Genomic DNA, 26,089 nt, shown 5'->3' with positions numbered 1-26,089 from the left:
ACACATCTAGGACACAAGTAACCAGGGGAGCAAGCAAGGCAAACCCACACGAGCCTGGGGACCTTTCTAGGCAGGGGAAACTGATAGGTTTCACCTTGGGCTGAACTGTATCATTGCATTTCCTCCCACTGTTTACAGAAGTAGTGAGAGATAGAAACTGAGACCAACAATTCTCAGATGGAAACACATGTCAGTAAATCAACTGGGGGAGTTTAATCTCCCTGCTAAGAAGACCGCTCTCAACACTGCACAGTCTAATGAAATGCTCTTCCTGTGTCACTTTGCCAAATAAATAAGATAGGTTGTGCTTCTAAGAGTTTAAATGAAAAAGGAACCCTAAATGGGGACTTGTAGATGGACACCCCAGAGCAGGGGGTCTTCAACCTCTGGTCTAATGGCTGATAATCTGAGGTGGAGCTGATGTACTGATAAAAGGAATAAAGTGCACAATAAATGCAATGAGCTTGAATTATTCCAAAACTATCACTCCCAACCCCTATCTGAGGACAAACTGTTGTCCACAGAACTGGTTCCTAGTGCCAAAAACACTGGGGACTGCTGCCCTAGAGACTATCATGAAAGGTAGTCACCCAAGGAGCATGGAGTGCTGTCCACCACACCTTCCCTGGACATACCTGCAATGCTATTAGTCGCTTTAGCAGCTCAATCTTCTCCAGGTCTTCAGGATGCTCCTGCAGGTACTTATCCGTAAAAAATGCCTAAAAGAAGAGCATTGGCAAGTATTGATGAGAATACATTCCTATCTGTATATCTGACTCTGAAAGGAAGGGGAAGGAAATGGGAAGGGGGAAACGCATCCTCTGTTCCCTCTGGTGAACCAGGAATGATTAAGTCAACATAGATTCCGTTCCTGGGATAGCCCTTAAACCACCAGAGTGGACAATTCAAAAAGGAATGGGGTATTTTGTAGTCTTTCTAGAATCATGCAATTCCTAGCAAGAGTACATTCTTAACCATAGCTACATATACACATCAAATCAACAGCACCAGCAGAGAATGTCATTCATTAAAATAAGCTCCCCAAAGAACTAAGAAAAGACCAAGCAACAATATCAAAAAGTTATTCATGAGACTAAATACCTAGATTTATGAAAGAGCGAAAAATTAACAGGCTGAAGATGTGGCTGAGAGCTTTCCTGCCTTGCAGACTGTATCACAATTCCTGAAGATTTGTAAAAGATTTAACACTTTTACTCATCATCAATCCGAAAGGCTATTTTTAAGGACAACACGAGAAATGCTACAGATGTGGAACGGTTTTGAAAATATTAAATGCAGGTAAATGCAGGTTGCATTTATTATGGTATGTCAAGACCACATCACCCATGACATTATCAATAAACACTGATGGAAAGGCCCTATGATAAGGAAATATACCCAAACTCAACCTACAAACATAGGTGTTACATGCAACATCATGTTAAAGACAGAATTCACTAGGGGAGAAAAACCAAAGTCTGTGGTGAACATTTGTGCTCCAACAGAGTTCAAAACTGGAGTTACCTATTTCCCCCCTATACCATAACCATCATTTCTAAGAATGCTTTAGAGACCTTCAAATTTCCCCCTTACTCTTCTCCTCCACTCCTCAGAAAGACCACCCTATAACATGAGATCCAAGAGTTCCTTAAACTATAGGATAGGGTTATAAGAGGTCAGCTCATTTTCTGTGGAAAACAGAGTATGTGCAAACTTTGTCCTTGATGGGTTGAACTGTGTCCCCACCCCCAAGGCACAGGTTGAAGTCCTAAGCCTGGAACCTCAGAATGTGACCTCATATGGTCACAGACTAGCTGCAGAGGTAATTGTCAAGATGAGGTCATGTTAGAGTAGGAGGAACCCTTAGATACTGGTGTCTAACTGGTCTCCTTACAAGGAGGGGACATGAGAAGACAGATACCTATACACAGAGAGAGCACCACGTGAAGGGACAAGGAGAAGACAGTAATGTACAAGGCAAGGGATGCCAAAGGTGGCCTGTAGGATTTCCCTGGTGGTCTTGTGGTTAACAATCTGCCTGACAATTCAGGGGACATGGGTTCGATCCCTGGTCAGTGAAGATTCCACATGCTGCGAGGCAGCTAAGCTTATGTATCACAACTACTGAGCCCCTGCTTCAGAGCACAGGAGCTGCAACCACTGACCTTACTAGCGCTACAACTATTGAAGCACATGAGCCCTAAAGTCCATTCACCTCAACAAGAGAAGCCACCACAATGAGAAGCGTATGCACCACAGCTAGAGAGTAGCCTCTGCTCTCCACAACTAGAGAAAAAGCCCTCGAAGCAACAAAGACTCAAGACAGCCAAAAATAAATATAAATTTTTTTAAAAAGCAAAGGAAGCCAGTAGCCCACAGAAACCAGGAGAGATGCAGGGAGCAGACTCATCTTCACATGCCTCAGAGGGAAGTGATGCTACAGACACCTTGATTTCAGACTGTGAGGCAATCAATCCATATTGTTTTAAGGCACTCTGTTGGTGGTATTTTGTTATGGCAGCCCTAGGAAACGAATACAACAGAGAATATAAATGTATGGAATCCAAGAATCACAAAAAGGAAACGGGACATTTATGGAGCAGCTTGTTATAGAAGATTCATATTTAGAAGGATTATTGATCTAAATGAAGTATTTAAGTATTTGCTTAAATCTTCAGCCACCTTTAAAAATATATGTACATGGGACTTCCCTGGTGGTCCAGTGGCTAGGACTCTGTGCTCCCAATGGAAGGAGCCCCGTCTCCATCACTGGTCAGGGAACTAGATCCTGCAAGCTGCAACTGAAAAGATCCTGCATGCCACATCTAAGACCAGGCACAGCCAAATAAATAAATAATTTAAAAAATACATGTAGTTCGGGGCTTCCTTGATGGCTCAGTGGTAAAGAATCCACATGTCAATGCAGGAGGCATGGGTTTGATCCCATGTCTGGGAAGATCCCACGTGCCAGGGAACGACTAAGCCGGTGAGCCACAACTATTGAGCCTGTGCTCTAGAGCTCATGGGCCGCAACTACTGAAGCCCGCGTGTCCTAGAGCCTGTGCTCCATGATAAGAGAAGCCACTGCAATGAGAAGCCTGAGCATCGCCAACTAGAGAGTAGCCCCCACTCGCTGCAATTAGAGAAAAGCCTGCATAGCAACAAAGATCCAGCACAGCCAAAAACAAATAAAAATATTTTAAAAATACAGGTAGCTTACATTTTTGCAAGGTGAATTTTTTTTTAACCTATAATACACCCTAAAATTCCCAAAGCATCAGTTGAGTCACAGATCACCAGAGCAGAGTGCTCTGAATTAATTTTTCTAGCAGAGTCTTGCCTCACACCACAAAGGGCTGATAAATTACAGCAAATGGCTCCTGAGTTCCAATGACTAAGGCATTGATTAAAGAGCTGCCCTAAAATAGGTCACCTATATCAAACTGGTAATGATGGATTCCCCAACTGATTGCAATAGTTCAAGGTGATCCATTAATTTACTCTTTTCTTATACTGAGAAATATACAAAGTCATACATATTAATGAAAAGTATAAAGTAATATTTTTGAAAAGTTCTTGAAATAAATTTGTTTATATATACTTCCTTTCCCTTTTCATTTTAATTTGATGATGGTCATATTGGAAAAAACTTCATATAAAATTATATAATAGTCACAACAATGACGTCTTCCTTGGTGGCTCAGATGGTAAAGAATCCGCCTGCAATGTGGGAAACCCAGGTTCAATCCCTGGGTTGGGAAGATCTCCTGGAGAAAGAAATGGTAAGCCCCTCCAGTATTCTTGTCTGCAGAATTCCCATGGACAGAGGAGCCTGGCGGGCTACGGTCCATGGAGTAGCAAAGAGTTGGACATGACTCGGCGACTAAGCACAGCACAACGAGGTGCAGACAAGTGCTACTTGATTCCACTTACAGAAGATACTTTTAATAGTCAAATTCATGGAGTTAGAAAGTACACTGATAGAGGCCAAGGACCAGAGGATGAGGGGATGAGGAGTTAGTGTTTAATGGGGGACAGAGTTCCAGTTCCAGTTTTCAGTTGCTCAGTCATGTCCAACTCTTTGCGACTCCATGAACCGCAGCACACCAGGCCTCCCTGTCCATCACCAACTCCCGGAGTCCACCCAAACCCATGTCTATCGAGTTGGTGATGCCATCCAACCATCTCATCCTCTGTCGTACCCTTCTCCTTCCGCCCTCAATCTTTCCCAGCATCAGGGTCTTTTCCAGTGAGTCAGCTCTTCACATCAGGAGGCCAAAGTACTGGAGTTTCAGCTTCAACATCAGTCCTTCCAATGAACACCCAGGACTGATCTCCTTTAGGATGGACTGGTTGGATGTCTCCTTGCAGTCCAAGGGACTCTCAAGAGTCTTCTCCAACACCACAGTTCAAAAGCATCAATTCTTCTGCGCTCAGCTTTGTTTATAGTCCAACTCTCACATCCATACATGACCGCTGGAAAAACCATAGCCTTGACTAGACGGACCTTTGTTGGCAAAGTAATGTCTCTGCTTTTTAATATGCTATCTAGGTTGGTCGTAACTTTCCTTCCAAGGAGTAAGCGTCTTTTAATTTCATTGCTGAAATCACCATCTGCAGTGATTTTGGAGCCCAGAAAAATAAGGTCAGCCACTGTTTCCCCATCTATCTGCCATGAAGTGATGGGACCGGATGCCATGATCTTAGTTTTCTGAATGTTGAGCTTTAAGCCAACTTTTTCACTCTCCTCTTTCACTTTCATCAAGAGGCTCTTTAGTTCTTCTTCACCTTCTGCCATAGGGTGGTGTCATCTGCATATCTGAGGTTATTGATATTTCTCCCAGCAATCTTGATTCCAGCTTGTGCTTCCTCCAGCCCAGCGTTTCTCATGATGTACTCTGCATATAAGTTAAATAAGCAGGGTGACGATATACAGCCTTGACGTACTCCTTTTCCTATTTGGAACCAGTCTGTTGTTCCATGTCCAGTTCTAACTGTTGCTTCCTGACCTGTATACAGCTTTCTCAAGAGGCAGGTCAGGTGGTCTGGTATTCCCATCTCTTTCATAATTCTCCACAGTTTATTGTGATCCACCCAAAGTTTCAGTTTAGGAAAGTGAAAAATTCAGGAGATAGATGATGGTGAGATGTGAATGTGAATGTACTTAGTGCCAATGAACTGTACAGTTAAATATGGTTAAAATAGTATGTTTTATATTATTTGACTTTCACAATAAAAAAATTAAAAATAAAATTATATAATAGCCACCAATATTGGCATATATAAATCAGAGATTAGGGTGTTCTGAAAAAAAATGAATACTTGGAAAGACACATTAAAATTTGTGCCAGATAGCTAATAGGAAAAAACATACACTGAAATCATTATAGTAGTTTTAAAAAAGTATTGCATTTTGGGTCCTAATACTGAATTCCATTGAAACACTGGAAATTATTACTGAACCCTCACATGGGCAAACTAGAATTGCTCTCTGGTACTGAGTCATTACTAGCTGCTGAGAATCATAAGACTAAAAAAGGCTGAGAGAAGAGAAAGGAAGAGAGGACAGAAGAAAAAAGATCTTTGCAACAACAGACCCAGAAGAGTGGGAAACCCGATTTATCAAGAACACTCAAACCACACGTTTCATCCCAAATAGGCAGAGAGAGACAGGAAGAAAACTGACACTGATCAAGCCTCTACCACGTGGCAGGCGTTGTACAATGTTTCTTATAGACAGGACGTCTCCATTCCCCACATCACTCCTGTCAGTTATGCATTTTCCTTACTTTTTCCAAATATGAAACTGGGGCTCACGAGAAGTTAAGTATCTTGCCCAAGAACACACAGTGGCCAACGGGAAGCCAGCACCGGGCCACAGCAGTGTCTGATTCTGAAGCCCCTCCTCTTCCCAGGACACTGTGTACAAATGTAAATACAGGAACCTACAAGCTGCAAACTTTCAAAGATGTGAACATGCATTCGCATGTCCAATCACATGAGCTATTTCTTGGTCTGGAGTACACTGTCATGGGCATGCATCCTCTACAAGTGGCTGTGCTTCTGTGTACTTTACTGTACACAGTACAGGATCATTATTTCAAGCCCAGGATGTCTGGGAGCCAGCGTAAAACAGCTGTAATGTAGCTAGTACTACTATACTTTCAAGGTACTGTACTGTAAGATTAAAAATGTTTTATTTTTTCTGTTTGTTTACATGTGTTATTTGTGTGAAAAGTATTATAAACCTATTATAGTACTGTATAGCTGATTGTGTTAGTTGGGTACCTCGGCTACCTCGGCTACCTTTGTTGGATTTAGCAAACAAACTGGATTCACACACATGCTCTTAGAATGGAACTCGTTCGTATGTAGGGGACTTACTGTAAGAGAATCAGCCCATTTAACCCCTGCTCTTCCCATCCATCTACTTTTCTTCCCCCTCACTTTCTATGCTACTCAACAGGAGTGTTACTTGTTATCTTTATATTCAAGAAGCCTTAGTCCCTCAGTCATGTCCAACTCTTTGCAACCTCATGGACTGTAGCCCATAAGGCTTCTCTGTCCGTGGAATCCTCCAGGTGAGAATACTGGAATGGGTTGCCATTCCCTTCTCCAGATCTTCCCAACTCAAGGATCGAACCCGGATCTCATGCAATGCAGGCAGATTCTTTACTGTCTCAGCCACCAGGGGAAAGGTTTTCAGGAAGACTCCCAAATTATTTAGCCACTGAAACCATACCTAAAAATTAAAAACCCTCTATTAATTATATATACTGAATGCATTACCTCCACTTAAACAGTGCCTCACCCAAACCCTATACAGTAGATTCCCATACGGTGAGCATTCCATTCATGCATTTCTACAGTAACAGATAAGAGACTTACTTGAACTAATTTAACTGTAGAGCCAGGGCCAGAATTTGTCCATGCAACCAACTGCACACCATGTCAGGGCAGGGATTCCTAGAATCTAGTTTCAAATAGAGTGTGGCTCTGTGTTTCCCACAGACGCTGCTTCCTTTCTGGGGCATCCTCAGGTCTAGAGTCCACTTGAAAGCTTTCTACCTTCCAGAGGAGAGAGGGAGTGGGGGTGGAATTCATAGGTAATGAATCAAGCAGAAGTCTACCAGGTTGATCTTTTGGTGACTCTACCGGACACTGGCCTGAACATGGCTGGGCAGCTAATGGTCTCTAGGAGGTGTGAGCTCAGGGAGAAGCTTTCCCATTTATTTCATTTCATTTGCCCATTCCTTAAGTGGGGAGCATGAATACCTCTCAGAGAACTTGTAAGAAACTAATTCGCCAGCTGCACAATGCTACTGGAGAAGGAGGGAGAGAGACACCTGACCTGGTGGCCCTGTGGAGTTCCCAGGATGCAGCCCACCTACCTTCTCATAGTTGGAGAAGCCCCCCATGACAGCCGGGTCCACGATGCCATTGAGCAGCATGGAGAGGGGATGCACAGAGAGGGACCGGTCCCAGGCATGCTGCTGGACACAGTTGCTGATCTTCTCATTGGTGAGCTCCATGGTTTCGATGGCATTCTCCAGAGGACTGATTTCCTCCTATGACAGAGCGCATGGGAGACGAGAGACACAGAGCTCCATGGTCACTTCTGGAAAAAGCCTAAGCCTTCCACTCAACAGGAATACAATTCCCACCAAGCTATGGAGGAGTGATGTTTTGCTTGTCAAGATCATGTTTATTAATAAGGATAGAACACTTATTTGAAATAGTGTTGGTAAGCTGCAAGATAAGCTATTTTGTTTCTTAATATAGTTTAACACTTTTACATGATTTAATAAATGACAGCTATTTTTATTTATAGTTTATTACAAATCCATTGAACACTGAGAATGTATGGAATCAGAAAGCAAGATGAAAACAAATGGCTAAATAGTAAAAACTAGGAGTAAGTAGAATTTTAATTTGTGATTTACTTAGAAGACACTCATTTTCTTTGCTAAGCTGTTTAAGATCTTCTCAGAAAGTACAAGGATGATTTATAAATTGGAGTTATGGTAATGATTATTTCTTGGGGCAAAGTGTCTATGGAAATTTTGAGAAGACAAAATTGGAGCTGTAAGAATGGTTGTTTCTAAGGCAAATCTTTCTTAAGAGATTTTTGAGATGATCAACAACAAGAGGGGAGCGATACATGTGACCCAAGACATTTCGGCACAACCAAAAACACTCACTGCTAAGAGGTTTCATGCTCCGTCCACGAGAAAAGGTAAGAGATTCTGGAAGTCGCACATTCAGACCTACATTAACTAACCTTAGTATGGGTTCTGTTGTTCACAGAAGTCAGAAATAATAAGATGTATTAGAATATTCAAGCTGGATTTTACATGAGAATCAAATAAGATACAATATGGATTCAGAGACAGCTCCTTCTGTGGAAATGTCTTCCAAACCAGATTCAAGAAAAATTGCCTCCTTCTTCGCTTTACCCATGATCAACCAGCATGACCTCCTACTCCAGACTTGATACCAAGCCTCTGTCCAAAATCATATTCACATTTCAAAAATAATAATTTATCACTAGTGGGATGGAACACCTCAAACTTCAGTTCAGATTTGTTCAAGACATATTTCTTGATTGCTTATTTTCTGCAAGCACTAGGCTGTGAACCATTGTTACAGAAGTGATTAAGGTATAGTTCATGGCTGGAAGGAGCTTATGGGCAGAGGAGCCCGGTGGGCTACAGTCCATAGCGTCGCAGAGAGTCAGACATGATGGAGCGACTGAGCACATGGCTAGAAGGAGCTTGTGATTTTTATGGGGTCAGGGTCAGAATGCAGAGGTCTCAAGACAAGTAAGCATGGTAGGTAACTCTTTAAAATAAGCCCAGGTTGTGACAGGGCATAGAAAAAGGGCATCTAACTCAGGTTGGGAGTTTCAGAGATGGATTCCTGGAAAAGCTGGTATCTAAACTCAATCTCAATGGGAGTTAGGTTAAGAAGTGGGGAGAGGGCATTCTGGACAGAGAGAATGACCCAATGTCATAGAGGGTTGAAACAGCACAGGATAAGCAATTTAGTTCCAGGCATAGAAGACCAAGTGGAAGGGGCTTTTAGTCCCAAAGACCCTGTCTACATGTGCTAGGAGCATGGGCTTTCTAGCCTAGGCACTGGGGAGCCATGGCAAGGTTCTGAACATGAGAATGATACAGCCAGATTTTCACTATGGAATTCATACTCTGGGGCAGAGAGGAAAAGACCTAAGAAGCCCACCAGGCAGGGTGGGGCCAATCAGGAGCCTTTTCCAACATCATCAGCCAGAGATGAATGAGAGTAGAAACAGTGCACCATAGTAGGAGGGCTGGGGGAAGAAAAAACCAAAACAGACTTAATAAATATTAGAAAGGTAAAACGACCAGCTTTGGGGAGTGCTGAAGACAGATGTGAGAGTTGGACTATAAAGAAAGCTGAGCGCAGAAGAATTGATGCTTTTGAACTGTGGTGTTGGAGAAGACTCTTGAGAGTCCCTTGGACTGCAAGGAAATCCAACCAGTCCATCCTAAAGGAGATCAGTCCTGGGTGTTCATTGGAAGGACTGATGTTGAAGCTGAAACTCCAATACTTTGGCCACCTGATGCAAAGAGCTGACTCACTGGAAAAGACCCTGATGCTGGGAAAGATTGAGGGCGGGAGGAGAAGGGTACGACAGAGGATGAGATGGTTGGATAGCATCACCGACTAATGGACATGAGTTTGGGTAAACTCCGGGAGTTGGTGATGGACAGGGAGGCCTGGCGTGCTGCAGTTTATGGGGTTGCAAAGAGTTGGACACGACTGAGTGACTGAACTGAAGATGGAAAAGTCGAGGATGAATGATGATGTGATGAGTTGAAAAATAAAAGGAGAGGAAGTATTCTTGGAGGGAAGAATGTAACTGATAGGAAACTCTAAGGAGGAATTTCAAAAATGTTTCTGGGTGCTGGCAGGATCCTTGAGGAGACAAGACCCATTTGGTCTTATAAAAGAGCCATTCACTGGGAGTAACCTTTAGGATTGGTGTTGTAACATCAGTTTTACAAAGGAGTTCTATTCAACAAGCATGTCTTTTATTTCTCTTTTGGAAAATGAATTTGGCTGGAGGAGCTAGTGAGAACCAGAGGGGCCATTTAACAATGGCTCTTATTTTATTTGGAGACAGAAATATCCTGAGTTCCACTTTCAGATAACTTACTATTGAGATCTGTTTGACTTCAAACCACTTGAGGATCCCAGGGAAGGTATAGGCAGTCGTATATGTGGTCCTTTCAATCCACATGGTCTGGTGGAAGGAAGAAAAGTAGGAAATGTTGGTCAGTTTCCAGGCAAAACAGCAAAATTCTCAGGTTTAGTTGAGATTCTACTGGATTTATTTTTTTAATTTTTACTTTAAATATTTTTTCATTTTATATTAACAAATTTTAATTTTATTTAATATTTTCTATTATTCTACTTTGTATTTACTCTATATTTTATTTATTTAAAGAATTTTTTATTTTATATTGAAACTAACACAATGTTGTTTTAGTTTCAGGTGTATAGCAAAGTGATTCAGCTATACATATACATGTATCTATTCTTTTTCAAATTCTTTTCCCATCTAGGTTATTACAGAACTGTGAACAGAGTTCCCTGTGCTATACAGTAGGTTCTTGTCAACTCTCTAGAGATTCTATTTTAAATGCCTCCTTAGTGAATTAGCCCAAATTTTCTCCTAAACTTTAAGATTCTATATGTTTAAAGCAGAAAGGAATTCTCTATTAGGTCCCCCTCCCTCTTTGTGATGGGAAATTTGAGGTCCAGAGAGGTATGACATGCTCAAACCAAGCTCATGGTGGCAGCAGGCTCAGGAGTGGATTCCAGTTCCTGGATCCCTAGTCTAGAGCTTTCCACCGAGAGGACGGCCTGCTGACGAAGTAATAAGTACATGGACCCTCTATACCAGGGCTGCCCTCAATTCCACTGTAGGTGCTGCTTGGGTGGATAGCCTCCACTTTGGATGTCAATTTCATCTTGTTTTAGAGGTCCAAGTGGTGAACTCACAGCAAACTCATTGTCAGGATCCTTTTCTCCTTTCCGGAATGGCCGAGAATATCTGAACTGCTGTACTTCGTTGGCTCTGTAGTAGCTGGGGAAAGACACAGTCAAAATGCCGTAGCTTCTTTCTTACAATAAGCACTCCTCCATCAAAACCTGGGACACATTTCACATGGACTGAGTCTTATCCATTAAATTATCTGAACGCTGATATAGTCTCCATGATGAAGGCTGGAGGTGGTACAGAACTTGATCTTATTGCACATCTTAATTACTGATGCATCTATCTCCCAGTTCACAATTTTAAAAGGCATATGGGGCTTCCCTGGTGGCTCAGTGATAAAGAATCCACCCACGAATGCAGGAGACACAGGTTCCATCCCTGATCTGGGAAGATCCCACATACTGTGTGGAGCAACCAAGCCCATGCGAAACAACTACTGAGCCAGCACTCCAACAACCAGGAATTACAACTGCTGAAACCTATGGGCCCTAGAGCCCATGCTCCACAACAAGAGAAGCCATCACAACGAGAAGCCCGAACACTGCAACTAGAGAGCAGCCCTCACTCACCAGAACTAGAGAAAAGCCCTCAGAGCAAAGAAGACCCAGTACAGCCAAAAATAATAATAAAAATAAAACTTATAAAAAGACCTAAATAAAAAAACTGTTAAACAAATAAAAGGCAAAAGAACTTATGGCAGTGTTTGTGATATCATTTGTATAATTTTCTAACAGTTTCATCAGGCCAACTAGTATTTTAGCTTCTTAAGAAAAGGGATGAGGCCTTCAGTCGAGGTGAGGCCCAAGCAAGGTGAGCTCAGCCATTACTGACCAGTGAAGCCTTCTGGGTGGAAAAACTAGGGGATCTGAACTCAAGAGCAAACTTCCTAATTTCCTACCCTCTGTTTTAAAAAGAAAATAAAACCCCCAAATTCTACGAGTTACCAAGCTCTTACCTTATACTGAACACGGAATAGACATTTGCTATGGTCTGAACATTTGCGTCCCCTGCTCATCCCTATGTTGAACTCTTAATGTACAATGTGATGGTGTTAGGAAATGGGCCTTTTGGGTGGTGATTAGCTCATGATGGTGGAGCCCTTGTGAATGGGGTTAGTGCCCATATTAAAAAAGAAGAATCACAGAGCTCCCTCACCCTTCAATTCCAGCACAGGAAGACACACTGAGAAAATGAACCATATATGAAGCAGGACGAAGGCCCTTACCAGACACCAAAACTGTGAGAAATAAATTTCTGTGGTTTATAAGCCTCCTCAGTCTATGGTCTTCTGTTACAGTAGAGCAAATGGATGAAGACAAAAGAAGGTCTTTCAAATGGTAATAAATTTAAGGATTTGGTTTTGATAGACTTCTACATAAAGTGTGTGTGAGAGACACATGGTTTAAAATACCAAACAAAAAAGTCCCACTTACTTTAAGATCTGCTCCGGAACTGGTTTATCCTTGTAGTTGGGTGGAAGGCTCATCACTGGCTTGACAGTGAAGCACTGCATGTCTGAGGAGCTCGTTAAGGAAGGAAGAGCCAGGAAGCTGTCACTGCAAAAAGAACTACCTTTTCCTCTTGCTTTACCAATGGAAACGGTACCCACACCAACCACTCCTTTGAAGCAAAGGCCAGGACCACACTGAAAATGAGGTTCCATTAGGGATTACCGAAATGCCTTAGTAAGTCATAATCCTGGAACTTTTTTTAATCAGACACATGTCAAACAACCTTCCCAGAGGAAAACAGACATTAATGAAATTTCAGGAATAGGCGATTAGAAATTATTTTAACTTTCTTTTGGACAAGCATCCGTCTGAAATATTCAGACTCCATAGCCCAGGCAATAGGAATTTCTTATATCTTTGGATACCTTAGACTTGAACTTTTCTGTCTTTACCAACAAAGCTTCTAAACCTATAGTTTTGAAACTGGCACTGGGTCTGGACCTAATACTGTTGTTGTTAAGTTGCTCAGTCGTGTCCAACTCTTTTCAATCCCATGGACTGCAGTCTTCCAGGCTCCTCTGTCCATGGGACTCTCCAGACAAGACTACTGGGGTGGGTTGCCATTTCCTCCTCCAGGGGATCTTCCCAACACAGGATCGAACCCATGTCTCTTGCATTGGCAGGCAGGTTCTTTATCACTGAGCCACTAGGGAAGCCACAGACCTAACACTGACTCCCCATATTTCTCAACAGGAAGGCTGCCTTCCACTGACACCAAAAATCACCTGTAGATTTACTCAAAATGCAGAATTAGAATTCACAGCTGGTGAATCAGAATCTCTCCATAGTGATTCTTAAATATAACACAATTGAGAACCACTAGGCTATGCCTTACAATGTTATAGCTTACACAGCATTTTCACATAAATGATCTCTTTATCTTGATCTTCACAGAAATGCTACTAAATATTTGCGAAAAAACAGAGTTCAGTTCAGTCGCTCAGTTGTGTCCAACTCTTTGCGATCCCATGGACCGCAGTACGCCAGGCTTCCCTGTCCATCACCAACTCCCGGAGCTTGCTCAAACTCATGTCCATCGAGTTGGTGATGCCATCCAACCATCTCATCCTCTATCGTCCCCTTCTCCTTCTGCCCTCAATCTTTCCCAGCATCAGGGTCTTTTCCAGTGAGTCAGTTCTTCACATCAGGTGGCCAAAGTATTGGAGTTTCAGCTTCAGCATCAGTCCTTCCAATGAATATTCAGCACTGATTTCCTTTAGGATGGACTGGTTGGATCTCCCTGCAGTCCAAGGGACTCTCAAGAGTCTTCTCCAACACCACAGTTCAAAAGCATCAATTCTTTGGTGCTCAGCTTTCTTTATAGTCCAACTCTCACATCCATACATGACTACTGGAAAAATCATAGCTCCGTCTAAATGGACCTTTGTTGGCCAAGAAATGTCTGCTTTTTAATATGCTGTCTTGGTCGGTCATAGCTTTTCTTTCAAGGAGCAAGTCTTTTGATTTCATGGCTGTAGTCACCATCAGCAGTGATTTTGGAGCCCAGAAAAATAAAGTCTGTCATGGGTTCCATTGTTTCCCCATCTATTTGCCATGAGGTTATGGGACCGGATGACATGCTTAGTTTTCTGAATGCTGAGCTTCAAGCCAACTTTTTCACTCTCCTCTTTCACTTTCATCAAGAGGCTATTTAGTTCTTCTTTGCTTTCTGCCATAAGTGTGGTGTCATCAGCACATCTGAGGTTATTGATATGTCTCCTGGCAAACTTGAATCCAGCTTGTCCCTTATCCAGCCCAGCGTTTCTCATGATGCACTCTGCATAGAAGTTGAATGAGCAGGGTGACAATATACAGCCTTGACGTACTCCTTTCCCAATTTGGAACCAGTCTGTTGTCCCATGTCCAGTTCTAATTGTTGCTTCTTGACCTGTATACAGATTTCTCAGGAGGCAGGTCAGATGGTCTGGTATTCCCATCTCTTAAAGAAATTCTTCAAAGAATTCTTAAAGAAAATTCTTCAAAAAAATGGAGTTATCCCTTCAGAAAACCAATGCCTGGAGAAGTTAAGCAACTGGTTAAGATCCGATGGCTATGTAGATATGACTTTGGGATGAGCTCCAGGACTTCTGTTTCTACATCAAATCCATAAAGACCTCTTTTCATTGGCTCACCAAGGAGGCATCTCAACTGTTTTCTGAACCCCCAAACTGAAACCTTTCTTTCCCAAGCATCTACTAAGTGTTAATAGGCCATTACACTCTCCTTTAAAAGACATGTCTGTCAACTGCTCTGTTATTACTGTCCATCTTTCTATAGTAACTGACCACTCCATACCTATAATAATTAATATGTACTGATATTTTATTATGTGCCAGGCACTGTTCTCAGTATTTTACAGGCAATCTTTACAAGAACTTCAAGGGGAAGAGTGATTCTCACCCCCAGTTTCTTGATAAGAAAACTGAGGCACAGAGAAACTGAGCTGCCCAAAGTGACACAGGAAGTGACAGCGCTGGGACTCGAACCTGGGCAGTTTGCTCCAGAGCGCTTTTTCTTATTTATCTACCATTCTACACCTGCTCTGGCTTACTGACCTCTTTTAGAATACAATAAGTCCTCTAAATATGAACCTTCAAGTTGTGAACTTTCAAAGATGTGAATGTGCATGCCAGGCCATCAACATCAGGTCTGAGTGAAATTGTAGCTTGCCCTCCTCTCCTATTGCTGACGATTTCTCATCTCTACCATCTCCCTCTTCCTATCAGTAACTCTTCTTGCCTATTCACTCGACACCAGTCCCTGTAGGCCAGCTGTGGCACTGGACTATTGTACTTTTCAAGGTACTGTACTGTAAGATTAAATGTGTTTTCTTTATTTTTTGTGTTTGTCTTTTATGTATTATTTGTATGAAAAGTATTACAAACCTATGACAATACAGTACCGTATGGCCGATTACGTTACTTGGGTACCTAGGCTAGCGTTTTGGACTTATGAACAAATTGGACTTGCAAATGTACTCTTAGAATGGAATTTGTTTGTATGTGAGAGACTTCCTTTACTGTTCAATTCTATAACATCTCTAATTTTTAAAATGCATGTAACTGGTTTTTCAGTAAGACATTATACATTACCAGAAAAGAGCTATGTGTCTTTATAGAGGATCCAGAATTCAGAACAGGAAGTCTACGTTCTCCCCGGGCTCTGCCTGTGACTATAACACACGTCCTTCCATACTCAAGATTTGCTTCTCATCTCTCTCAGTTACATCATAGCCCTGAGCTAAGGACATTAGGTTCCTGAAGCTTTTATGCAGAACAGGACACTGAGTCAAGATGGTTAAATGAGTCTGAGGACAGGACCTACCTGCATGCCGGCACAGGACTGAATCCTCACCTTCTCTGGCTGGCCTGGGGCTGTAGCAGGTTCCAGAGCCCCTGGGCTGGGACTTCCCTGGTGGTTCAGTGGCTAAGACTCCACACTCCCAATGCAGGGGGACTGGGTTTGATCCCTGCTTGGGGAACTAGATCCCACATGCTACAACTAAGAGTCTGCATGCCACCAACTAAAGATCCCATGTACTGCGACCAAGACCTGACAGAGCCAAATAAATTAGTAAATGATAAACATTCCAAAAAAAAAAGAGAAGAAGATCCCCTAAGCTGTAGTCTGGGACAAGGATACACTGCTTGGGGGAGGACTTGATATCATCTCCTGGGGGGGTGGTGCTGGTCATCTTCTCAGCGTTGGGAAACTGGGTCAGCAGCCGCAGGCTGAAGTCTTCTCGCCTCTCGTACTCCTTCCCCCGGTAGATGAAGATCTTGTTCTGCATGTCAGGACAAGCAAGAAGAATTTAGCATGAACAGTGAAGGGCAATTGGGGATTCAAGTCTCAAGGAAGTCACTGTCCTCCCCAGGCTGAGTGCAACCCCTCCCTCGCCACCATGTTCTCACTGAACACTTACTATGTGCTCAGAGCAACCATCATATCTGAAAGAGCTTACAGTTTATTTGGGGAGTTAAGTCAAAATGCTTCTCACGATGATGCCTTAGGGTGACAGCTTGTGTGCAAGGTCTACATTGATCCACAAGGAGATAAAGGAGTTTGCATCCTAACGGAAATTCATGATGTCACTGGGCATGCTGCTTAGTTTAGCCAGTATTTCTCATGGCAAGAAAACGAAAGAATGAAGGGCATTCATATACACTGAGGTGCAAGCTCCTTTCTCATTCCTTAACTTACTGGATCTTACTTTCTCATCATGATCCAGTAAGTTAGGGAATCAGGACGTGAGCAACCCTGCCTCAGAGAACTCGAAAGTGCAAACAGATCAATCAACAGATTAGGTGGGAACAGAGAACAGGATTAATCGACAGCCAGTCCCAAGCCAATCCTGGAGATGGCTGTGGATGACAGCATCAAGGTTTCATAGACAAGAACTGCTCTTAATACTAGTCTTTCCACTCCAAACTTCAGCTTTTTTTCCCCTTTAATAAAATTAATTAAATTGGATTTTTTGGAAAAGAAATTTGTGAGGTCCTAGACACAGACGAAATTTGACTCACAGCTCTTGCGAGTTCAACTGTCACTGTTTTGATGGCTCCTGCTCCTCTCATTGTCACAAAGATGAATACTTAGCTTAGTATTTAAAGCATACATGTGTTGTGGTGTGTTGTGTGTTCACTTTGTCGTGTCTGACTCTTTGCAACCCTGTGGACTGTAGCCCACCAGGTTCTGCTGTCTATGGAATATGGAATACTCCAGGCAATAATACAGGAGTAGGTTGCTATTTCCTCTTCCAGGGGATGTTCCCAACCCAGGGACTGAACCCATATCTCCTGCGCATTCTGCAATGCAGTTAGATTCTTTACCACTGAGCCACTGGGTAAGCCCCACACATGATCCATTTTTAACTAAAATCTGGGCCCATACTGTCCTGTAAAATGTTTCTTAAAAGTCACTAGTCCAGATGAATGGACAAAGAAGATGTGGTACATATATACAATGGAACACTGCTGCTGCTGCTGCTGCGTCGCTTCAGTCGTGTCCGACTCTTAGCGACCCCATGGACTGTAGCCTACCAGGCTCCTCCGTCCATGGGATTTTCCAGGCAAGAGTACTGGAGTGGGGTGCCATTGCCTTCTCCGACAATGGAACACTACTTAGCCATAAAAAGGAACAAAATTGGGTCATCTGTAGAGAAGTGGATGGACCTAGAGACTGTCATACAGAGTGAAGTAAGTCAGAAACAGAGAAACAAATACCATATATTAATACATAGATGTGGAATATATGGTACAGATGAACCTATTTGCTGAGCAGAAATACAGACACTGACATAGAGAACAAATATATGGATACCAAAGGGGGAAGGGGAAGTAGGATGCACTGGAAGATTGAGACTGACATATACATATCTGGACTGACATACTGGCATATAAAATAGATAACTAATAACGACCTACTGTATAGCACAGGGAACTAACTCTACTCAATGCTCTGTAATGATATATATGGGAACAGAAACTAAACAAGAGGGGATATATTTATACGTATAGCTGATTTACTTTGCTGTACAGCAGAAACTAATACAACATTGTAAAGCAACTATACTCCAATAAAAAAATAAATCAGGAGAAAAAATTTTAAAAATCACTTGTACAGTCATACACTAAACATGTATCGAGCAAATGAGATCTGCTAAATGCTAGGGGTAAAATGCTGACCCTGCTCTGGTGGAAAGAAACAGAGAACAAGTAAACGAGTAAGTTAATAAAATAATTTCAGTAATTTAAGTATCTTGAAGGCAATACACCTCTAGGCCCAACACAGAGGCCCATGGTAACTGCCCGGTCTTTTGGAATTGATGACTAAATGTTTCCAAGCTGGGAGAGATTTATGTGACTGATGTTGCATTATGCAATTTCATCATTCAGGCAGAAAGAACTAGGGTGAGCTAGGGATTAGAGTATAAGAAAACAGTAAGGGTATGACAATTGTATGAAAACCAGACAAGCAGAAGCTCAGCACAAAGGTGCTCAACATGAAGGTGAGGGTTTCAAGGCACACTTGGGACTTGACTGGGTAGAGATGGAAGGATAGGGTTAAATGAGAAAAGGAGAGGAGAGGACAACCAGGCAAACAGTACTGAGCACAGGTAGAAGAAATGTTCTTGAGACTTCCTGGCGGTTCAGTGCTTAACAATCCGCCTGCTGAGGCAGGGGTCATGGGTTCAAGACCTGGTCCGGGAAGATCCCACATGCCGCGGAGCAACTAGGCCTGTGCATCACAACTACTGAGCTGGTGCTCCACAATAAGCAAAGTCACCACAAAGAAGCCCACACGCCGCAATGAAGAGTAGCCCCTGCTCACTGCAACTAGAGAAAGCTTGAGAGCAGCAACCAAATCCAACACAGCTAAAAATAAACTGTTTTTTAAAAAAGACGGGTGTTTGGGTGTGTTAGAATATAAAAGGCTTTGAAAGACAGGTCAGTGGTCCAAAGGTTGGGAATTCGCTGGAGGTTCTGGTAGGAATGAGCAACGTGATGAAGGAAGAAGTGCCGTTAGCCTAATGTGTCCAGCTGTAGGGAACTGCGGCAGGAGTCCATGGGAGAAAGAGAAGCTGAGGGATCTGGTGTTGCAGACTGTGGTGTTTGGTAAAAAGCAAAGAGATGGGGGAGTGGGTGAGAATCCTCAGATGACGGCCTCAGGGCAGGAAGAACAGTGGAGCCAGTGACAGAAACAGATGAGAAGGAGGCCTGCTGGGGGCTAGGCGAGAGGATGAGAAATTTATACATTCTGAGTTTGGGGAAATATTCCATAACACAGAGGGCATTTAGGTTACATCATTCATGTGGATTCTCTATTTTTCAGTACATGTCAACAACACACAACATCTACAAACTCCTATACAGTTTATAAGAACTCCCATCTAATATTCATTTCATTCTCAAATCAGCCCTGCAACGCGGACCTTATTTTTCTAATGACCAGGTCAGAAAACCAAGACTTGATGGTTATATGATTTGGTCAAAATCACAGGTACTCAGAAGATGATTTAGACTCACTTTTTCAACTTGAAAGTCTAGACTTATTGTTTTCACTGAATCACTGCTGCCACTAAGTTTATAATCATTATTCCATGTGAAATAATAACCATATGTAATGAGTGTACTAGCTATCAATATCTTATCATGTGTTAGTCACTTACTTGTGTCCAACTCTTTATGACCTCCATGGATCATAGCCTACCAGGCACCACTGTCCATGGGATTCTCCAGGCAAGAATACTGGAGTGGGTAGCCATTTCCTTCTCCAGGGGATCTTCCTGACCCAGGGATCACACGCTGTCTCCTGCACTGCAGGCCAATTCTTTACCAACTGAGCCACCAGGGAAGCCCCAATAATTCTGGAGTGGGTTGCCACTGAACTGGGTAGACATTCCCTTCTCCAGAGAATCAAGAACGACAGCAAATTTAAGATCAGAACCTACTGCCAGGCTCCATCCCAGATCCCCTACTCTTGCCTCCCTCAGTTCAGTCTCTCAGTTGTATCTGACTCTTTGGAACCCCATGGACTGCAGCACTCCAGGCTTCCCTGTCCATCACCAACTCCCAGAGCTTGCTCACACTCATGTCCATCCAGTTGGTGACGCCATCCAACCATATCATCCTCCGTTGTCACCTTCTCCACCTGCCTTCAATTTTTCCCAGCATCAGGGTCTGTTCCAGTGATCCAGTTCTTCGCATCAGGTGGCCAAAGTATTGGAGTTTCAGCTTCAACATCAGTCCTTCCAATGAATATTCAGGACGGATTTCCTTTAGGATGGACTGGTTGGCTCTCCTTGCAGTCCAAGGGACTCTCAAGAGTCTTCTCCAACACCATAGTTCAAAAGCAGAAATTCTTTGGTGCTAGCTTTCTTTATAGTCCAACTCTCACATCCAGCCATGACTACTGGAAAAACCATACCTCTGACTAGAGGGACCTTTGTTGGCAAAGTAATGTCTCTGCTTTTTAATACGCTGTCTTGCTGGTCATAGCTTTCCTTCCAAGGAGCAAGTGTCTTTTACTTTCATGGCTGCAGTCACCATCTGTAGTGTTTTTGGAGGCCAAAAAAATCAAGTTTGTCACTGTTTCCATTGTTTCCCCATCTATTTGCCATGAAGTGATGGGACTGAATGCCATGATCTTAGTTTTCTGAATGTTGCGTTTTAAGGCAGCTTTTTTACTCTCTTCCTACACTTTCATCAAGAGGCTCTTTAGTTCCTCTTCACATTCTGCCATGAGGGTGGTGTCATCTGCATACCTGAGGTTACTGATATTTCTTCCAGCAACCTTGATTCCAGCTTGTGCTTCATCCAGCCTGGCATTTCGTATGATGTACTTTGCACATAAGTTAAATAAGCAGGGTGACAATATACAGCCTTGACGTACTCGTTTCCCGATTTGGAACCAGTCTGTTCTTCCATGTACAGTTCTAACTGTTGCTTCTTGACCTGCATAGAGATTTCTCAGGAGGCAGGTCAGGTAGTCTGGTATTCCCATCTCTTTAAGAATTTTCCACAGTTTATTGTGATCTACATAGTCAAAGGTGTTGGCATAATCAACAAAGCAGAAGTGGATGTTTTTCTGGAACTCTCTTGCTTTTTTGATGATCCAATGGTTGTTGGCAATTTGATCTCTGGTTCCTCTGCCTTTTCTAAATCCAGCTTGAACATCTGGAAGTTCACGGTTCACATACTGAACCAAACTTGGCTTGGAGAATTTTGAGAATTACTTTGCTAGTGTGTGAGGTGAGTGCAATTGTGTGGCAGTTTGAGCATTCTTTGGCATTGCCCTTCTTTGGGATTGGAATGAAAACTGACCTTTTCCAGTCCTGTGGCCACTGCTGAGTTTGCCAAATTTGCTGGCATATTGAGTGCAGCACTTTGACAGCATCATCTTTTAGGATTTGAAAGAGCTCAACTGGAGTTCCATCACCTCCACTAGCTTTGTTCGTAGTGATGCTTCCTAAGGCCCACTTGACTTTGCATTCCAGGATGTCTGGCTTTAGGTGAGTGATCACACCTTCATGGTTATCTGGGTCATGATGATCTTTTTTGTATAGTTCTTCTGTATATTCTTGCCACCTCTTCTTAGTAACTTCTGCTTCTGTTAGGTCCATACCATTTCTGTCCTGTATTGAGCCCATCTTTGCATGAAATGTTCCCTTGGTATCTCTAATTTTCTTGAAGAGATCTCTAGTCTTTCCCATTCTATTGTTTTCCTCTATTTCTTTGCATTGATCACTGAGGAAGGCTTTCTTATCTCTCCTTGCTCTTCTTTGGAACTCTGCATTCAAATGGGTTTATCTTTCCTTTTCTTCTTTGCCTTTAGCTTCTTTTCTTTTCTCAGCTATTTGTAAGGCCTCCTCATACAACCATTTTGCCTTCTTGCATTTCTTTTTCTTGGGGATGGTCTTGATCACTGCCTCCTGTACAATGTCATGAACCTCTGTCCATTGTTCTTCAGGCACGCTGTCTATCAGATCTAATTCCTTGAATCTATTTGTCACTTCTACTGTATAATTGTAATGGATGTGATTTAGGTCATACCTGAATGGTCTAGTGGTTTTCCCAACTTTCTTCAATTCAGGTATGAATTTGGCAATAAGGAGTTGATGATCCGAGCCATAGTCAGCTCCCGGTCTTGTTTTTGCTGACTGTATAGAGCTTCTCCATCTTTGGCTGCAAAGAATATAATCAATCTGATTTCGGTATTGACCATCTGGTGATGTCCATGTGTCGAGTCTTCTCTTGTGTTGTTGGAAGAGGGTGTTTGCTCTGACCAGTGCGTTATCTTGGCAAAACTCTGTTAGCCTTTGCCCTGCTTCATTCTGTACTCCAACACCAAATTTGCCTATTACTTCAGGTATCTCTTGACTCCCTAGTCTGCCTTATCCACAACCAGTGTTAGTGACGTGTAAATAACCCACAATCTTTTACATCCAGCCTTGAGCTTTCCTTTGCATTCCAGATCCACATTATCAAATTGTTGACTCATATTTTTTTGGATGTTTCAAATCTACCTCACAGGGCGTATGTCCAAAATCAAACTTTTACAACCTGAAAAAATGCCGAAATCCCCTCTGCAAGGCGGTACCCATAGCTCTCTGACCCCGTTCTCTACCTGCCCTGTGTTCTTCATGTGCTTCTCCAGCCTCACGGCTTATGACCCTGCTGTTCTCACTGTCTGGCCCTCTCAAGAGAGCTGCCTGGCTTATTCCCTCACTTCTTTCAGGGTTTTACTCCAATGTCACTTTCTTGCTGAAGTCTTTCCTATTCACTCTGTTTAAAATTGCAACTCTAGGGACTTCCCTGGTGGTCCAGTGGCTAAGATTCTGAGCTCACAATGTGAGGGGCCCAGGTTCCATCCCTGGTCAGTGAACTAGATTCCATCTGCTGCAGCTAAAGAATCTGCATGCTGCAACTAAGACCCAGCACAGACAAACAATAACCAAAAAAAAAAAAGATCACAACTCCACCCCACCACCAGTCTGTCTATTCACTTCCCCTGACATATTTTCTCTACAATACTTGCTGTGTGTCTACCCTGTATGAGGCATTGTTCTAGCCCATCTGACATACTCAACATTTTACTTACCTACCTTAGTATTTTTTTTATTTACTTGTCCGTCCAGAATATAAGCTCTACAATTTCAGGGAGTTGGGTTTGTTCTGGACTCTGCCCCCAGGCCTGTGAGTTTCCCTTGTGGCTCACACAGTAAAGTATCCACCTGCAATGCAGGAGACCTGGGTTCCACCCCTGGGTCAGGAGGATCCCCTAGAGAAGGGAATGGCAACCCACTCCAGTATTCTTGCCTGCAGAATTCCATGGACAGAGGAGCCTGGTAGGCTACAGTCCCCGGGGTTGCAATGAGTCTGACACTCCTGAGCACGCATGCCCAGGTCTGTATTACATTAAGCACCACGATAAAAGATCAATAAATACTTATTCAATGAGTGGATTCATTCTCTCCTCCATAACTCTGTCCTTTCCCAGCATTGCCATCTTTGTGGACGGCTCCACTGCCCCACCAATTATGCAGACCAGAGAGCAAGGAATCGTTCTTACCATGTCCCTCTTTTTCTCACCCTCATCCCATCAATCATCAAACACTGTTGCTTCATCTCTATCACACTCATCTTTCCACTTCTCTCTAAAGCCATTTCCCAAGGCTGGCTGTCATCTCTTCCCTGAATATCTGCCACGGTCTATATGCACGTCCCATCCATTCTCCATACCAAAGCCAGATGACCTCGCCAACACAAAAAATGGGCACTGGCTCTCCACTGCTCTCAGGATGCTGACAAAACAGGACGCGGAAGCCCAAAGCCCAACACATTCTTCCCATGCTTCCTGTCTCATCTCCCCTGCCCACTTCTGGATCCCTCTCTTCCCGCGGCTCTGGTCTGTCACTTCTAGCGCCTGCCACACTCTTGCCTGCTCTTTCTTCTGCCTGAAATGCTTTTCCTCATCCCCTTTACCTCCTTAACTCCCAGCTCATCTTTCAAATCACAGTTAAAGCAGAAGTTTTCTGGGAAGTCTTTCCTGACTCTTACAAAAATTTAGGTATAACTGACACAGTAAAATCTACCCTCTTAGTGTAAAATTCTGTCAGTTGTGACAGACATAACCACAACTACAGTTAGTATACAGAACGGTTTCATCACACCAAAAATTTCCCTGTGTTTCTCTGTAGGTCAAACTTCCCCCTGGCTCCAATTACCAGATAACCACTGATCTGTTTTCTACCCCTAGAGAAAGTACTGACTTGGCCAGAATGCCATATAAATAAAATCACAATATGTAGGCTTTAAGGTGAAACTGCTTTTACTCAGCACAACGCATCTGAGATTCATCCCCTTGTTGTGTGTGTCAGGAGCTTGCTTTTTCTTTCTTGAGCAGTCTTCTACCGCATGGCTCTCCCACACTCTGTCAATCCCTTCAGCAGCAGCTCAAGGACTTCTGGGCTGTATCTAATCTTTAGTGATTATGACTACAAATTATGTACCATTTTCATGTCAACATAGGTTTTTATTTGACTTGTGTATATACTACTTGCTTAACCAGCCCGTCTAGTACAGAATACCTGTCTTGGTCAGTTTGAATTTTATATTCATTTATGTGATTATTTAATTAACTCAGCCATTAAGGTGTAAAATTCATGAGGGCAAGGACCACATCTGATAATAATCAGCACTGTATCTCTAATGTCTGGCACACAGTATTGTTTAGTCGCTAAGTCGAGCCTGACTCATTCACCACCCCGTGGACTGTAGCCCATCAGGCTTCTCTGTCCATGGGATTTTGCAGGCAAGAATAGTGGAGTGGTACACAGTAGGCTCTTGCCACACAGCTACTGAATGAATGAATGAACTATTTCCTTATTAGACACTGTAAGGAATGTATTTTCCTTTCCACTTTTTCCTTGTAAATTAGGGAAAGGAAGATGGCCAATATATGTTTAAACCTAGCTCAGCACTAAAAGAGGCTTCTTTTCTGTGGGAGAAAATAAGAAGCTTTTATTTTTTAGGTTTGCTTTTGAGATTGTAAAATCAATACCACATGATAAAAAATTTCTGAGAAGGAAGATAAACATGGTCCTTTTCAGTATTCCAACAAAACTGGTTTTATTTTTGTGCAACTTTTGCAGTCTTGTCCTGGGGAATATTTGTTTTCAAACTAGCCCTGGCTGGAAATCAAATAAACAATGAGATACATCAATCCACACCTTCCCCCAGCCTGACCCGCAACGGCAGACCAGCAGAGAAAATGGTTCTGTTTTTCCTTTTTTCACTCCACCTGGGAAAAGTAATTTTGCAAAAGAGCTGCCAGAATACCAAAGGCGGCCGGGGGTGAAGAGACCAGCCGCTCAGGAAGTGGTTTTCCTCCTTGACCGCCCACAGTGAGAACACAGGTCTCCAGCTGCTAACACACTAGACCCATCTGGAAAAAAGATGAAGACCTTCCCTCCTCCAACTGCATGGCTCAATGGCCAGGGAGACCACCCTCGCGCTTCTTACCCGCAGGAAAGAAGGGAAGCCCTGTCCGTAGTAGCCAACAGCAAAGTACTCAGGCTGAGGCCTCATGGCCTTAATGATGTTCTCATAAAACGAGGCTCTTTTTTTCTGGAAGACAAAACAAGACATTTCATGGGGAGGTTACAAGGGCATCGTCAGAGGAAAAAAAAATAGTTCAGGCTCTTTGCTTTGCTGTTTCCTATGTAACACAGAGAAATGAAAGGTTTCTGGAAAACATCTTGTGAGCCAAACACTTATCCTTCTGTTGGATCGGGGGTTTGGGGCCTGTGTCTATGAATGGGCCTAAGAGGGCCTGGGAATCCCTGTGCTGCGTGCTCAGTTGTGTCCGACTCTTTGCGACTCCGTGGACTATAGCCCACCAGGCTCCTCTGTCCATGGGATTTCCCAGGCAAGAATCCTGGAGTGGGTTGCCATTTACTCCTCCAGGGGATCTTCCCAACCCAGGGATCGAAACCATGTCTCCTGTGTCTTCTGCTTTGGCAGGTGGATTCTTT

At 43.0% G+C, this 26,089-nt stretch overlaps 1 protein-coding gene across 6 annotated transcripts in view; it reads right to left on the bottom strand.

The window, feature by feature from the left end:
• Positions 1-26,089, bottom strand: part of DOCK5 (dedicator of cytokinesis 5) — a 261,149-nt gene that overhangs the window by 13,522 nt on the left and 221,538 nt on the right. For all 6 annotated transcript variants that reach the window (XR_014060920.1, XM_081516237.1, XM_081516228.1 and 3 more), the window contains 7 exons: positions 25,578-25,682; positions 16,198-16,339; positions 12,478-12,559; positions 11,047-11,131; positions 10,199-10,285; positions 7,392-7,568; positions 636-719 (listed from right to left, as the gene is read on the bottom strand). Coding sequence is in view for 5 of the 6 variants with exons in the window: in XM_081516237.1 (XP_081372363.1) it covers positions 636-719; positions 7,392-7,568; positions 10,199-10,285; positions 11,047-11,131; positions 12,478-12,559; positions 16,198-16,339; positions 25,578-25,682 (762 nt within the window). In the remaining variant the exon portion in view is untranslated. The remainder of the gene's footprint in view (positions 1-635; positions 720-7,391; positions 7,569-10,198; positions 10,286-11,046; positions 11,132-12,477; positions 12,560-16,197; positions 16,340-25,577; positions 25,683-26,089) is intronic.

The sequence above is a fragment of the Giraffa tippelskirchi genome, chromosome 1, assembly GCF_054371585.1.
Source record: "Giraffa tippelskirchi isolate mGirTip1 chromosome 1, T2T-mGirTip1v1.2.pri, whole genome shotgun sequence".
Lineage (NCBI taxonomy): Eukaryota > Metazoa > Chordata > Mammalia > Artiodactyla > Giraffidae > Giraffa > Giraffa tippelskirchi.
The sequence above is the reverse complement of the archived record's forward strand: the minus strand, read 5'-3'. Positions and strand labels throughout refer to the sequence as shown.